A 12748-nucleotide genomic window follows, 5' to 3' on the forward strand; every position below is an offset into this window, starting at 1 on the left:
TGACAGAACATGGCTGGCTCTCCACGGGCAGGCAGGGCTGGGCTGGCAAGCTTCTTGCCAACCTTGCTCACTCCAGCCCCAGGGTGTCAAAGGCACGTTAACAGGGTGGTGGACGCCGCTGCCCCACCTCCCCAGCGCGCACAGCCCGAGCCCGCAGGAGGTGCAGCTTCCCTTTTGGAATCTGGATGTGCACACATGAGAAATGTGGAAAAAACATTTATTGCTGAGCTATAAATTAGAGGTGGCGAGGTGGGGTGGGGTGCGAGGAGCCAGTGATCACGTTGGGGGCGTCTGCTCTTTCTCTCTGTCCTCCTGGGCCTGGATTCTGAGCTCCTCATCAAGGCGCTCCTTCGCTCGAACCACCTGGGGACGCAGTTACAAAATGTCAGGCAGGGCGGCCTGCACAGGAGAGGCCTCGGACCCTCCCAGGTCCAGTTCCCACTGTGAGTCCCTGGAGATCAGTGGGCAGGTCTGAGGGGAATACAAATGCCTCCTTCACCAGTGCCCAGGCGGGGAGGGGTGGCCTGCGGGCTCCTCCCCAGGAGACAGAGCCCAGGGCCACGCTGACATCTGGGAGCTGAGATCACCCCACCAGCTAATGGGGTTCTGTTCCCTCAAAACCATGGCTGCCAGGAAGCCTACTGTCCAAGGTGACACAGGGCCCAGGCTGACACAACCTGACTGGCTGGGCCCCATGGAGCGGAGGCAGTCCGAGGGAGTAGCAGTTTAGGGGGGCCCCCTGAGGCTGTGGTACCAGGGAAAGGCTCAACACACCTTTCTACCTGCCAAGCTCTGAACTGCCTGGAAGTGAGGAACCCCAGTGAGGAGAGGTTTCGAGGCCCACCCTCCTCGCAGCATCAAAGACCACTCACCTTTGACTGCAGGTAGAAGGAACCGCCCACAGATTTATCGTTCACCTTGAATAGGTGCTCGTAGTTCTGCAGAGGAGGGGAGACGGTGAGAAGGTGTTCGGTCTCTGGGTTACAGAGGCAGGGGGAGCTAGGAGATGACAAAGAAGGAAAGCAAAAAGGCTCGACCCCTCCACCCTGCATGCCCTACTACATGACCGCGAAGGGGCAGAGAGGTGGACAGGTGTCCACGGAGGGAGGGACGCAGCTGCTACCACCAACTGCTCTATGTCTCTGCTGCCGCCTGTCTTGGGCCTAAAAACTAACAAGCAACAGTGGCTCCCACAAGTCCGAGTTCCAGCTGGCTGTAGCCAGAGCCTCCACTCCCTGCCCCTTTCTGCAGGCCTCCTTTACTCTTCCCCACCCTGGCGGCCTGTTTCCCCCACGCCCCATTTCTGGTTGGCCAGGGCAAGGCTTGTCTCAGACCCACCCTGTTGGCCTCACCTTCTGGATGTCCTCGGGGCTCAGCTTGGAGACATTGAGAATCTGCTGTGCCTCCTGGAGACTGAGGCCGGAGAGGTTAGAGGCAGCTGCAGACTGGTGTCCGGCACGTCCCCGGGCGTCAGCTGCTGCCCGGCTGGCTGTGTGGACATGGAAGTTAAGTGTTCTGCCCTCAGCAGCCCAGAACTCTCCCTGGGCCTTCCAAGTGGGCAGTTCACCCCTGCCAGGTAGCATGGAAGAGATACCAGGGACAGAGGTGCATCTCCTCTCCAGAAGTGGTTTAACTTTGGGGGGTGGGAGGTAGTGAAGTGAGGATAGATCTGCTCCACTGGAGGATAGAAGCAGGGTCTGGTCACCAAATCTGGGGCTCTGTCCCCAACCTAGACCATGAGAGGGCCCTGTCGCTCTTCTCTCCCTGCCCCCTCATCTTAGGCGCAGAGCAAGTTGGGGAGCTTTAGGTTACAATGGGGAGCAGAGTGAAGCTGCGGGCAGGGGAGGCAATAGCTTCAGTCGAGACCTGGCTGCCCACTGGTTACCTAGGCCACCAAAGCAGGTTGCCTAGGATGACCTCTTCCCTTTCAATGACGCTAGAATCAGGAGCCGGTAAATTTTTTCTTGAAGGGTCAGAGAGTAAATATTTTAGGCTTTGCAAACCAATTAGTCTGTGTTGCAATACTAGACTCTGCCTTGAAAGCAGCCTGAGGATGTGGCTGTGTTCCAATAAAGCTTTATTTACGTAAACAGGCAGCCAGGTGGGCCAGTTTCCCAACTCCTGCCTGATAAATGCTCATGTCAACCAGGTTTACCTTACATGGAAATGGCCCCAAGTCCAGCACTGCCCTCCACCACAGGACGTGCCCCAGGCTGCCAGAACCCAGGCCCGAAGAGGGGCTCTGCATTCACAATTGGCCCACGGTGACGGTGCCAAAGTTACAGAGAAAATCTGACCTGGGCAGGAGCTCCCAGCCCAGGGAGAGACAGGGGCCTAAGCTTACCTGCAAACTCCTGCCGCAGGGCCCGCGCAAAGGCCCTGCCCACCACCTGCACCCCCATCACGATGATCTGGGCCAGGTACTTGGCCTGTGGGCAAAGCAGACATCTGGTTAGCAGGCTGCATTCTCAGGGCCCCCAGAGATGGGCCCCTGGAGATGGCTGCTGGGGGCAAGGCGTCTGGAGAGCTGAGGTAATGAAGCACAGAGCAGCAGCCACAGGCCACTTCCTCCAAAGTACCCTGATATAAAGCTTCCGCTTTGGGTGGCTTCAGGTGCTCATCAGACAGCAGGCTAGGGGGTGAACTTGACGTAGTCCCCAGAGGCAGAGGGGTCCCTCCCTTGGCCTTCAGGAGAGGCAGACATGAGCCAAGGCAAAGCAGCTGCAGGGCACAGAGGTACTGGCTTTAGGAATAACACTGTAGCCAGGGAGCTGGAACCCAGGGTCAGTCCCAGACCTGCCATGAACTCACTCTGCCACTGTGGGCCAAAGAGGGCACTTCCTGCACTTCTGAGATCGGCTGGTCTAACCTTCATTCTACTAGTGGGGAAACTCGGAGCCCTCCTAATTCTCCCAACATTATTCAAGCCTGTTTTATTCAACACAACTCTCCACCTTCAAGCAGCAAAAAGCCCACTAGGTGGGCATTTAGACAAACATACCGAGGACCAAGTAGTCAGGGAGAGTAGGACCAGTCACCTGTTACTAGGAAGATGGGACAACGTACAGATCTTATTGTGAAGAGATGACACATAGACAGCACATGTATGTGTGTGAAATGGTACAAATGTGGGTGCATAGAGGATGCTCGAGAGAATGCTCACTTCAGGCCAACACTGCACGTTCAAATACTTTCCCTTCTTCTTTGTACTTTTCTGTAGTTAGATTTCCTATCAGTCAACAAGTATCAACTAAGCCCAGGTGCCAGGCACTGTGCCAAATACACTCTATTTATTGTACCAGTTAATCCCGACAAGATACTGAGGCACAGGGGGTTTAGTGACCAGCCTGAGGACACACAGCCAGTACTCGAGGAAAGGTGGGCAGGAAACCGAAAGTTAGCGCTATGAGCCACGCCATCCCCAGGCTGCCCACCTCACACAGCGTCCCGGGGTCTGCAGGGAGGGCGACCAAGCACCCTGACAAGGAATAAGGACCCAACCCAAGGCCAAAGAGGGGCTCGTCAGATTCTAGTGGAATTTAGACTCCAGAACCAGCCTTGTTTGGCCTCCAACGAACCTGCCGTTCCCTAACTGGCAGGGTGGAATGTGATTCTGGACCATTAGCAGGAATTAATCAATGGAAGTGGGTTTAGATTTTACAAGTAGGTGAAAATTTTGTAAGCCCCATATTTCACACCAGAAAGCAAAGCCCGGTGAGGATTCTTTCCTGGATCAGAGGGAGGGGCGGGGCTGCAGCCAGCCTCGCTCGCTGCAGGTGTCAACACAAGTGATGCACTGTTGAGTGGGGAATCTACATGACTACCCCTCCTCATCTAAAGCCACTCCCACGGGGACAGGCAGCTCTGAGATGGCTGACAGGCCAGAAGGTGACTCCAGAGGGTTCCCTCAGCCTGGAACACCCGTCAGGCCTCAGACAACAACTTCCTCTGCTGCCACTCACCCAGCGCAACCCTATTGCACTGTCTTGTCCTCACCTGTTCGCTGCAATGCCCAGGGCCGTGACTGTTGATAAATAATGAACATTAAGAACTGAGGCTTTAACTGGGTGGCTCTCCTCACATCCCCTGCAGGCTCCAAACCAAAGTGGCATGGTGGCCCCGTGGTTCCTGCTGCCAGAGCTCCATGGCTGCAGAGAAGGCTGGGCTGGCCTGCAAAGTTTCAGAGCCTAATCCGGCCGGCCAAGGGAGCTGCCTGGTCAGCCCCACTGGGGCCACCAAGGTTCCTGCAGGAGGCATCTCCCAGAAGAGGCAGTGTAGTGTGGTGGTTACACAAGTGAGCTTTGGAATCACCTCTGTGCCAATCCCAGCTGTGTGCCCTGGACAAGTTCTCAACCTCTCTGAGCCTCAGTTTCCTCACCTGTAAAATGTGGCCAAGAACAGGGCTATCATAGGGATTAAATGAGATAAAGCTTATCAAGTGCCTGGCACAGAGCCTGACGATACAGTAGGTGCTCAATAAACGTTTGTTTTCATTTATTACTATTCTATGTTTCACAAAGCGTGACAAGGGCCAGGCACCACAGAGTAACAAAGCTTCTCCCAGTACAGCAGCTCATTTGGTATATCCTGATTCCACAGGGGAGAATGCTGCAAAAAGGCAGGCTCTTTTCCTGGGGCGTGTAGAAGAGGAGTGAGAACGCTGCTTTGGAGTCAGGCTGACATAATCCAGAATCCCAGCTTTGCTTCTTGCTAACTGTATGGCCCTGGGCAAATTATTCAACCTCTCTGAACCTCAGTTTTCTCATCTGCAAAATGGAGAGAACACCCTCCTCATAGGAGAGCTGCAAGGCCCTCAGGAGGCAATGCACGTAAAACCAAGTGGACAGACGGACAGTGGCAGGTTCAGAGCAGCGCGACAGCTGCCTTTGCTTCTGGACCAGATCCTGCTTGGTGCTGAGTGGTCTAGAGAGCAGCGATGTAGCCAATCCTCTCATTCACCTATTCGGTACCCAGATCCTAGCTGTGGGTCAGCTATGCTTAGAGCTGAGGATTGGTGGGAAGCAGAGCTCTGCCAGCAGCAGCCACCACAGGTGATGAAGACAGCCACTGGCTGAGGCCTCTCCCAGAACGCCCTAAAACATCCCATAGTCCACTGACTGACACTCGGGCCCGAAGGCCCCAGACAAGAGCAACTGGCTGACACAGCGTTCAACTTCAGGCCAAACTGACAATCAAGGGGCAGAGGTCAGAGCCATAGACTCTGAGCCTGGGACCCACTGTGGACGGCACACATGCCTTCTCATCTGGGGACCAACGTGGTCCAGTGCAGGACCAAAGCCCTGCAGCCAGGGCAAAGGACCACAGGCAGTGTGGGGGTGGGGAGCACTCAGGAGTGTGGTTTATTCCACATCAAGTGCATTGAGAAGGGAACCTGAATTTCAGACAGACCGATGTGCAATGCTCCCTTCAAGGCAGTTCTAGGCCCTTGGGCTGGCAGGCAGAGACTGCCACTGAGACTCACCCCCTTCTCAAGGATGCACTGAGATAGGAAGGGGGCTCTGTTCACCCAGGGTCCCTGCAAACAGCTGCTGGCACCGGAACTAGGCAGGAGGGAGGTCAGGACCACAATTGTCACATTTGCTGACGTATGCCTGGGTCTGGCCTGTGGCTGGCACACCTGGTGCCCAATACATATTTGAATGAATGTGACACATAACCAGCTCACCATCAGCTCTGCTTTGGCCAAACTGAAGTCTCATAAACTCCAAGCCCCCAGGCAGGGTTTCCAAACGCCTCTCACTCCCTCTGCTAAAGGAGGGCTCTGGCCGTCCTCCCACAACACACACACAATACTCTACCACCACCACCTATAAATTCAGTCCACTCCCCAGCCTGGCATCCCCAGCTCTGTCTGGCTACAAACGACTTCTCTGGTTTCTTCTCCCCTCGCCTCTCTCCACCCTGCAGCCACACCACCTACTCCTAGATCAGCTCTCCTACTTTACCCCAAAGTCTCTGCAGCTCTGAATTCACACATCATACAAGTCGCTCTTCTAAAGTACACAATTCAGTGCTTCTTAGTATATTTAGAGTGTGTAACCATCACTAGTTCTAGAACATTTTCATCACCCTGCAAAAGAACTCCATACCCATTAACCTTAAATATCCTCCCTCCTACTCCCATACTCTGTCAAAATCCACCATCCTTCAAGACAGCTCAATACATCACCCTCCACTCCACTGAGGGAAACCTCCCCAGGCTGCTCCCATTTCTACCTTCCCAGAGCACCCTCTTTCTTTTCCTGTTAATATATTGTGACATTGTCCTATTTTACGGACTCGCCCGCTTTCTCCTTTAAGACACAAACTCCTCTAGAGCCACATTTGACTCGGTCCTTCAGGCTCAGGGTTACATGTGGGAATGCCTGTGAAGAACCCAGTTCAGCCGTGGTAGGTCCTCAGTAAATGGCAGTGATGGAATACTACAAGGCAGGAATGATGTGGTGGTAAACGTGTAGTCTCAGGACACAGAAGGAGCTGGGCTCAAAACCAGTCTCTGATACTTGTGGGATAAGTGACCCTGGAGGAGTCAAAATCTCTGAGCTTCAGGTTCCTTATCTGTAAAATGGGGACAATAAGAGTACTGACTTCATAGAAATTACAAGAGAATCTACATAAAGCCCCACTCAGGCCTGGTACTTGTAAGCTCTTATCCCTATCACTATCAAGTAAGAGGTGGCTCCCCAAGCTGGCTGCGTTAATCACTTGGGGGAACGTATATATACAACCTCCGGGGAAAGAGCTCGCGACCCTTCACTTTCAAAGGGTCCCCAGCTGACCTGAGGCAGCCAGAGAGGCCCAGGTCTGTGAACTGGCTCCAGGTGCCAATGGCACCGCAGAAGCGCTTGGTTTTCGGTGTCGCGGGGCCTGGTCCAAGTCCCAGTTGTGTCACTTCCCTGGGAAAGTCTCGGAGCCCGTTTCGTCAGCTTTCAAATGGGGATAATAATAGGGGGACACCATCAAGCAGCTCCGGGACAGAGCGGGGATTCGCGGGGGGATCAGCCGCCCCCTTGGCTGCGTGCACATGGGCGGGCGCACAGAGCGACCGCATCTACGGGCATTTCCTGCCTGCCAGGCCCGCCCTGCCTCCAGCCAGGCGGCTCTCCCGGCCCCGGGGCGGCCCCGGGGCCACCAGCGCCCGCCTCGGTCCCCCCGGTGGTACGCCCCCGGACCCGCTTCCCACCAGGCACGCAGGGGGCGCGCAGAACCCGCAGCGCGGCCGGAGCTCGCTGGCCCCGCCACGGCCCCGAAACGACCTCCCCTTCCCTGAGCAGCGCCCAACTCGGGCCTCACCATAGCGGCCGCTCTGCCTCGGGAGCGAGGGCTCCCGCTTCCTGGCCCCGCGGCCGCAACTCACGAGCGGCCGGCAGGGCAGAGGTCAAGAAGAGAGGTGGAGAGCGCGTGCGCAACGCCGCGCCGGGCATGCGCATTGCCTCGATGCTGAGGGGCGGGGCAAACGTGTGACGTACGCACCATGGGCGGATCAGGGGCGGGTCCTGCTGGGAGGGGCGGGTGATGCGCGGCGCCAGGAGCTTCTCTGGCCTTGTTTATCCTGGTGCGCTAGGAGCAGCAGAATACGTGCGTCAAATGCATGGCAATTTCTTCCCTTGATTTTGCAAAAATATTTGGGACTAAAAGACATGCAATAAACACAGCACCTCACGAACATAATAAGGAGTAAGATGCCAAATTCTCACAAATATTGAAGACAACAGGAAACTTCAAAATAGGTTTCATTCCAGGTTCCTTCAGCCTGAGAAGGAGGGATCACTCCCTCCTCCCTCACGTCTTTACTCAAATGTCAACTCAGTGAGGCCCACCCTGACCCCCTACCAACGCTGCAAATTGCCCTTTTTAGTAACGGCTTTATTGAGATAGAAGTCACACACCATACAATTCACCTTTTTTGTGTGTGTGTGAGGAAGACCAGCTCTGAGCTAACATCTATTGCCAATCCTCCTCCTTTTTTCCCCTTTTTCTCCCCAAAGCCCCAGTAGATAGTTGTATGTCATAGCTGCACATCCTTCTAGTTGCTGTTATGTGGGACGCTGCCTCAGCATGGCCAGACAAGCGGTGCCACGGTGTGCGTCCTGGATCTGAACCTGGGCTGCCAGTAGTGGAGTGCGTGCACTTAACCGCTAAGCCACCGGGCCGGCCCCCAATTCACCCTTTTAAAGTGCACAATTCACTGCTTTTTAGTATATTTAGTTGTGCAACCATCACCACTAGTTCCAGAACATTTTCATCAACCTCCCAAAATACTCTGAACCCTTTAGCCATGACTGCCCATTTCCCTTCCCCCATCCCCCCGCAACCACTCATCTCCGTTCTCTTATGGATTTGTCTGTTCTGGACGTTTCATACAAATGGGATCATACTATATGTTGCCTTCTGTGTCTGGCTTAAACCTCCATTCTTTTTTTTTTTTTTTTTTTAAGATTTTATTTATTTTATTTTTCCCCCCAAAGCCCCAGTAGATAGTTGTATGTCATAGCTGCACATCCTTCTAGTTGCTGTATGTGGGACTCGGCCTCAGGATGGACGGAGAAGTGGTGCCTTGATGCGCACCCGGGATCCGAACCCGGGCCACCAGCATTGCAGCGCGCGCACTTAACCACCAAGCCACAGGGCCGGCCCGTAAACCTCCATTCTTGATCCCCTCTCTTTTTATCCCCAAAGCTCTTATCACCTTTATGATGTCATTCATTTATTTTATGCTTATAATCTGTTCCCTCCCACTAGAATGTGGATTCCTGGTGGGCAGGACTTTGATTTTTTCTCTACTCTTTTTTTTTTTTTTCATTTTTCATTTATTTATTTTTTCCCCCAAAGCCCCAGTAGATAGTTGTATGTCATAGTTGCACAGCCTTCTAGTTGCTGTATGTGGGACGCGGCCTCAGCATGGTGGGAGAAGCGGTGCGTCGGTGCGCACCCGGATCTGAACCCGGGCCGCCAGCAGAGGAGTGCACGCACTTAACCGCTAAGCCACGGGGCCGGCCCTGATTTTTTCTCTACTCTTGAACATCAGCACCTGGATGGGTGGCTGGCCCATGGAAGGCATTCAACAAACGTTTGTTGAATGAATGAAAGTCGGGCAGCCTTGTACTATGTTCTGGACCACTGCCCTTCTTTTCTTTCTGCCAACTCTCCAAATTCTTTCTTCCCTCAGCATCCTTCCTTCTGTCTGAAATGTTCTTCTCAGGGCTCTCTCAGTGGCTTAGCAGCCTTCAGATCTTAGTTCTCAACTTAAATGTCATCTTCTCAGACCCTGAACACCCTGCTGCCCCTTGCATACCAGTGGCTCCCTTTCACGTAATTTATCTTCTTTATAGCTCTCTTCACACTCCCCACTTGCTAACTGGCACACAGTCTGGCTCCCCTGCATAAGAAGACTATAATAAGTGCCTCGAGGGGCCTTGTCGCTCCTGTTCATTACGGGATCTACCACCCAGAGCACTGCTGGACACCTATGTGTTGGATGAATGAATGAACTCCCAGCAGCATGCAGCTGAAAAGGCCTCAGGAGTAAAGTGGGGCTTGGGACAAGGGGGAGCTCATGGCCAAATCGCCCTCCCCTACACTCCCCCCCTCTTCCAGCCAACCCAGAGACCACTGTGGCACAAGAGGTGGCCAGCTTAGAAAAGTTTAATTGCTGTAAACATCCAGATCATGTGCAGGACAGTCTCTGCGGGGCCCACACCTCCTTAATTGGGCCCTCAGCTCGGTGATGTCCTCTTCTCCTGGCTTCAAGCCTGGGGAGCAGGGTGACTCGTCCCAGGCCCCTGAGGCTGGTGCTGCTCCAAATGGCCTGGCGGGGGGCCGGCCCCCAAGGCCCTTGACCAGAACTAGAGCAGTAGGCAAGATGGGGTGGCATGTAATACTGAAGGTGCTGGGTGAAGCCAGCCCAGGCTGGGACCAGCCCAGGTCAGAGTAGGGGAGACAGGGAGCCTTCCCAGGGACATGCTACTGACCCCCTACCCCCCGACACCCCTGGCTCCACATGCTAGCAGGCAGCTGAGGAGAAGCAGCTGGTCCCAGAGAAAGCAGAGGTGCAGACAATCCACCAGAGTTGCAGCAGGGCCCTGAGGCCATGGAAATCCCCAAGACCCAAAGGAAGCCAGAGCTTCTGGGATGAGGTGTGCCAGGGCTGACAGGTATCTTCCAGTTTGAGGGTGAGATGTGAGGTGTGCAGGGGGCACCAGGTGGTTCTAGGAGGTGGCACCAGCAGGTGACGCCAAAGGTAGCTGGTGGGCAGGCTAGTCCTGGGGAGATAAACCAGGAAGTGGGAGGGAGTTGAGAGGGCCTGGGGAAGGGAGATGGCACATGCTGCAGGGGTTTGTGGGGAGGGACAGATGCCGGGCCCACTTGTCCACTCACCCACTCATCCTCGTCCACACCTTCGAAGGAGTCCTGGGGGAGCGGGTCCTCCCGGTTCCCCAGCTTCGCCACCATGGCATTCAGCAGCTGGGAGAGTAGACAGGAGAAGAGGTGGGAAGGGAATGGGACTTCCAACCCCAAGAACGTCAGACCCCAGTTTAAACCCCGTCAAGGTTGTGAAAGAGCCATTTTCATTAGAGCCCTGAGAGATATGAAGGTTTTCATTGAAAAAGACACCTTGACAGAGACGAGGGAGCCTAAGACAGACTGTGACATGCAGCACCAGAGTCACAGGGCAGCTGTCTCCACACACTGCCTCAGAGGCTCAAAATGTGCACCAGGGTCCCAAAACCTCCAGTTCCGGCTGGGTTGGGCCAGGCCAGGGTGGGGCCTCTCTCTGCCCTTCTCTGGCTTCCCAAGCCCTGTGCCCCTTGGGTGGCGGTCAGCTTCACGGCTCCAGAAGGTCTCCCTATCAAGCTCTCCAACTGAGAGGGGTGTGACACTGGCTCCTGTCCCAGTCTGGGTCAGGGCAGAGAACTGAAGGCTCACAGGGGCAAGCACCAACTGAGGGACATCGTCCCCTCACACGGTCAGCCCCCTCCCACGCCTACCTCTTCCTTCTTTTGCTGGTCCGACTTCTCTTCCAGGTAGAGCGCTGAGGATGGGGCCCGCCGGGCAGGGGCTTCACGGGGCGCCTGGCTCACTGGGGCAGGGCAGGGACAGGGATCAGACATCAGAGTCCCCTTGGTGGGGGCTCCTTGCCCAACCCTTTGGTACCGGCCTCTAGAGGATTCCATGGTAGAGACCTCAGAGGTAGCATTAACAGCTACTGAATTCTCTGTTCACAAGGACTGCCCTGGGCACCAGGCTGCCTGCGTGCGTGCATGTTGGGATGGGCACTTATGATGCCAACACAGACCCTGGGCCCTGCCCTCCCGGGGCTCAGAGACTGAGCCTGTAGATGCAGTCATCTCATCGGCGGAAGCACCAGAGGTTTCTCTATGCCGGCAAGGCCGGAGGATTGGACTTGGGCCTTCTGCCCCCTTCTCCAACCCTGACCCACTCCCCTGCTCCCTACCTGCCCCCTGGTCCCTCATCCTACCTGGGGTCATGCCCGGGGGCTGCAGGCTGAGAAGCCGGGGCTGCCTGTTAGCACCTCCCAGCCAGGCCTTGGCACTGAGTACTGGCTCCCAGCTCACGGCTGTGTCTGGGAACACGTCATCCTGGAAGAACTCTTTCTGTAGGGAGGGAGGAAGGGGCTGCCCTGAGGCACTGACCAGAGGCCCAGGGCACACTGGCATCCATTGGGAGGGGGCCGTGGCAAGACCCGGGACCCTAGTCTAGAGTTTCTAAGAGTTTTAGAATCTCAGCAGAGTAAAGGGGACAGATGCCCCAGAGAGTAGTGAGTGGGGCAGTTTGGTGACAGGGCCAGCTGAGCCTCAAAGCCTCTGATGGGCTAGGAAAGGGGCTGGGCGTCAGTGCGCTGGGGGACCCAACCTCACCCTGACCCGGGGCAGCCGGAAGGCGACGGGCTCCAGGGACGTCTGGCGAAGCCGCAGGCATCGGGCAAACTCCACTTCCCGCACATCGCACTCCGTCTTGGGCAGGAGGACGAAGCCCTGGGGAAGCAGAGGTCTGAGCTGGGGCTGCAGCCCAGAGCTCACGGCCCCCCTCTCTTAGGGCCTCCAGGACCAGGCCTATGCCTGGACAGCAGGGTCCTGGCAGATGTTTAACAACCAGGAAAAATGCCCTGATTTGTAGCATTTGCCTATTTCCATGGTGTGAAAACTCCCACCACTGCCGATCTCACGCTATCAGCGTGACTTGCTGAACACAGACTTGGGAAGAGAGGTGCAGCAGCTTGCCATCGTGCAGTACTTCCACCGGACAGAGCCAACAGATGTAAACAACCTCAACAGCACAGATAAGAGTAAACTCGGGTAAAATAATGAGGAAGTGATAAATTGGGTATTTATTGTCATGGTTTCTAATATAATTTATTTGTAGGTTCATATAACTTAACTTTATATAGTTTAATTTTTAATAATGGTTGAGTTTAACAACCAGCTCTCCCAAGCTGCTAGGCACACCTGGGCCCAGTGACCTACCGACCTCACCAGCCCCCGCACTTCCCTACATGGCCGCGAGAGGGCGGGGGAGCCCCGCGGTCCCACCTAAGCAAGGAGGACCAGGGAGCCCACGGGCTCACCTTGTGGGGGTCGGGGGACGTGAAGCTGTTGCACTCCAGGAAGAAAGGGGCCTCGGGGAGCAGCTCGTACAGGAACACGCGCGTGTCACCCTGGGGAGAGCGGCAGGGAGAGTGAGGTGGCCAGCTAAAGCTGCCTTCCTC

General features: G+C 55.4%; 2 protein-coding genes across 4 annotated transcripts in view; both read right to left on the bottom strand.

Moving 5' to 3' along the window:
* Positions 1-200: 200 nt before the first annotated feature.
* On the bottom strand, positions 201-7576 carry PAM16 (presequence translocase associated motor 16). Its single transcript, XM_087449558.1, has 5 exons — positions 7495-7576; positions 2345-2429; positions 1353-1489; positions 873-938; positions 201-363 (listed from the first exon to the last, which is right to left on the bottom strand). The coding sequence occupies exons 1-5, from the start codon at positions 7495-7497 to the stop codon at positions 277-279; spliced, it is 378 nt and encodes a 125-aa protein (XP_087305684.1). The 5' UTR covers positions 7498-7576; the 3' UTR covers positions 201-276.
* Positions 7577-9650: 2074 nt separating this feature from the next.
* The window catches only part of CORO7 (coronin 7), a 58707-nt gene continuing 55609 nt past the window's right edge, over positions 9651-12748 (bottom strand). The window contains exons 23-28 of one of the 3 annotated variants that reach the window (XM_087449552.1): positions 12608-12697; positions 11901-12017; positions 11501-11636; positions 11010-11101; positions 10399-10485; positions 9651-9866 (exon numbers count right to left, since the gene is read on the bottom strand). In XM_087449552.1, the coding sequence (XP_087305678.1) occupies positions 9768-9866; positions 10399-10485; positions 11010-11101; positions 11501-11636; positions 11901-12017; positions 12608-12697 (621 nt within the window). In that variant the 3' untranslated portion in view covers positions 9651-9767. Of the gene's footprint in view, positions 10284-10398; positions 10486-11009; positions 11102-11500; positions 11637-11900; positions 12018-12051; positions 12310-12607; positions 12698-12748 lie in introns of those variants that run through there. The other 2 variants (XM_087449553.1, XM_087449554.1) reach the window with 2 other exon arrangements.

Source organism: Ceratotherium simum, chromosome 26 (genome assembly GCF_057802395.1).
Source record: "Ceratotherium simum simum isolate JZ-2026a chromosome 26, ASM5780239v1, whole genome shotgun sequence".
In the NCBI taxonomy this organism is placed as follows: Eukaryota; Metazoa; Chordata; class Mammalia; order Perissodactyla; family Rhinocerotidae; genus Ceratotherium; species Ceratotherium simum.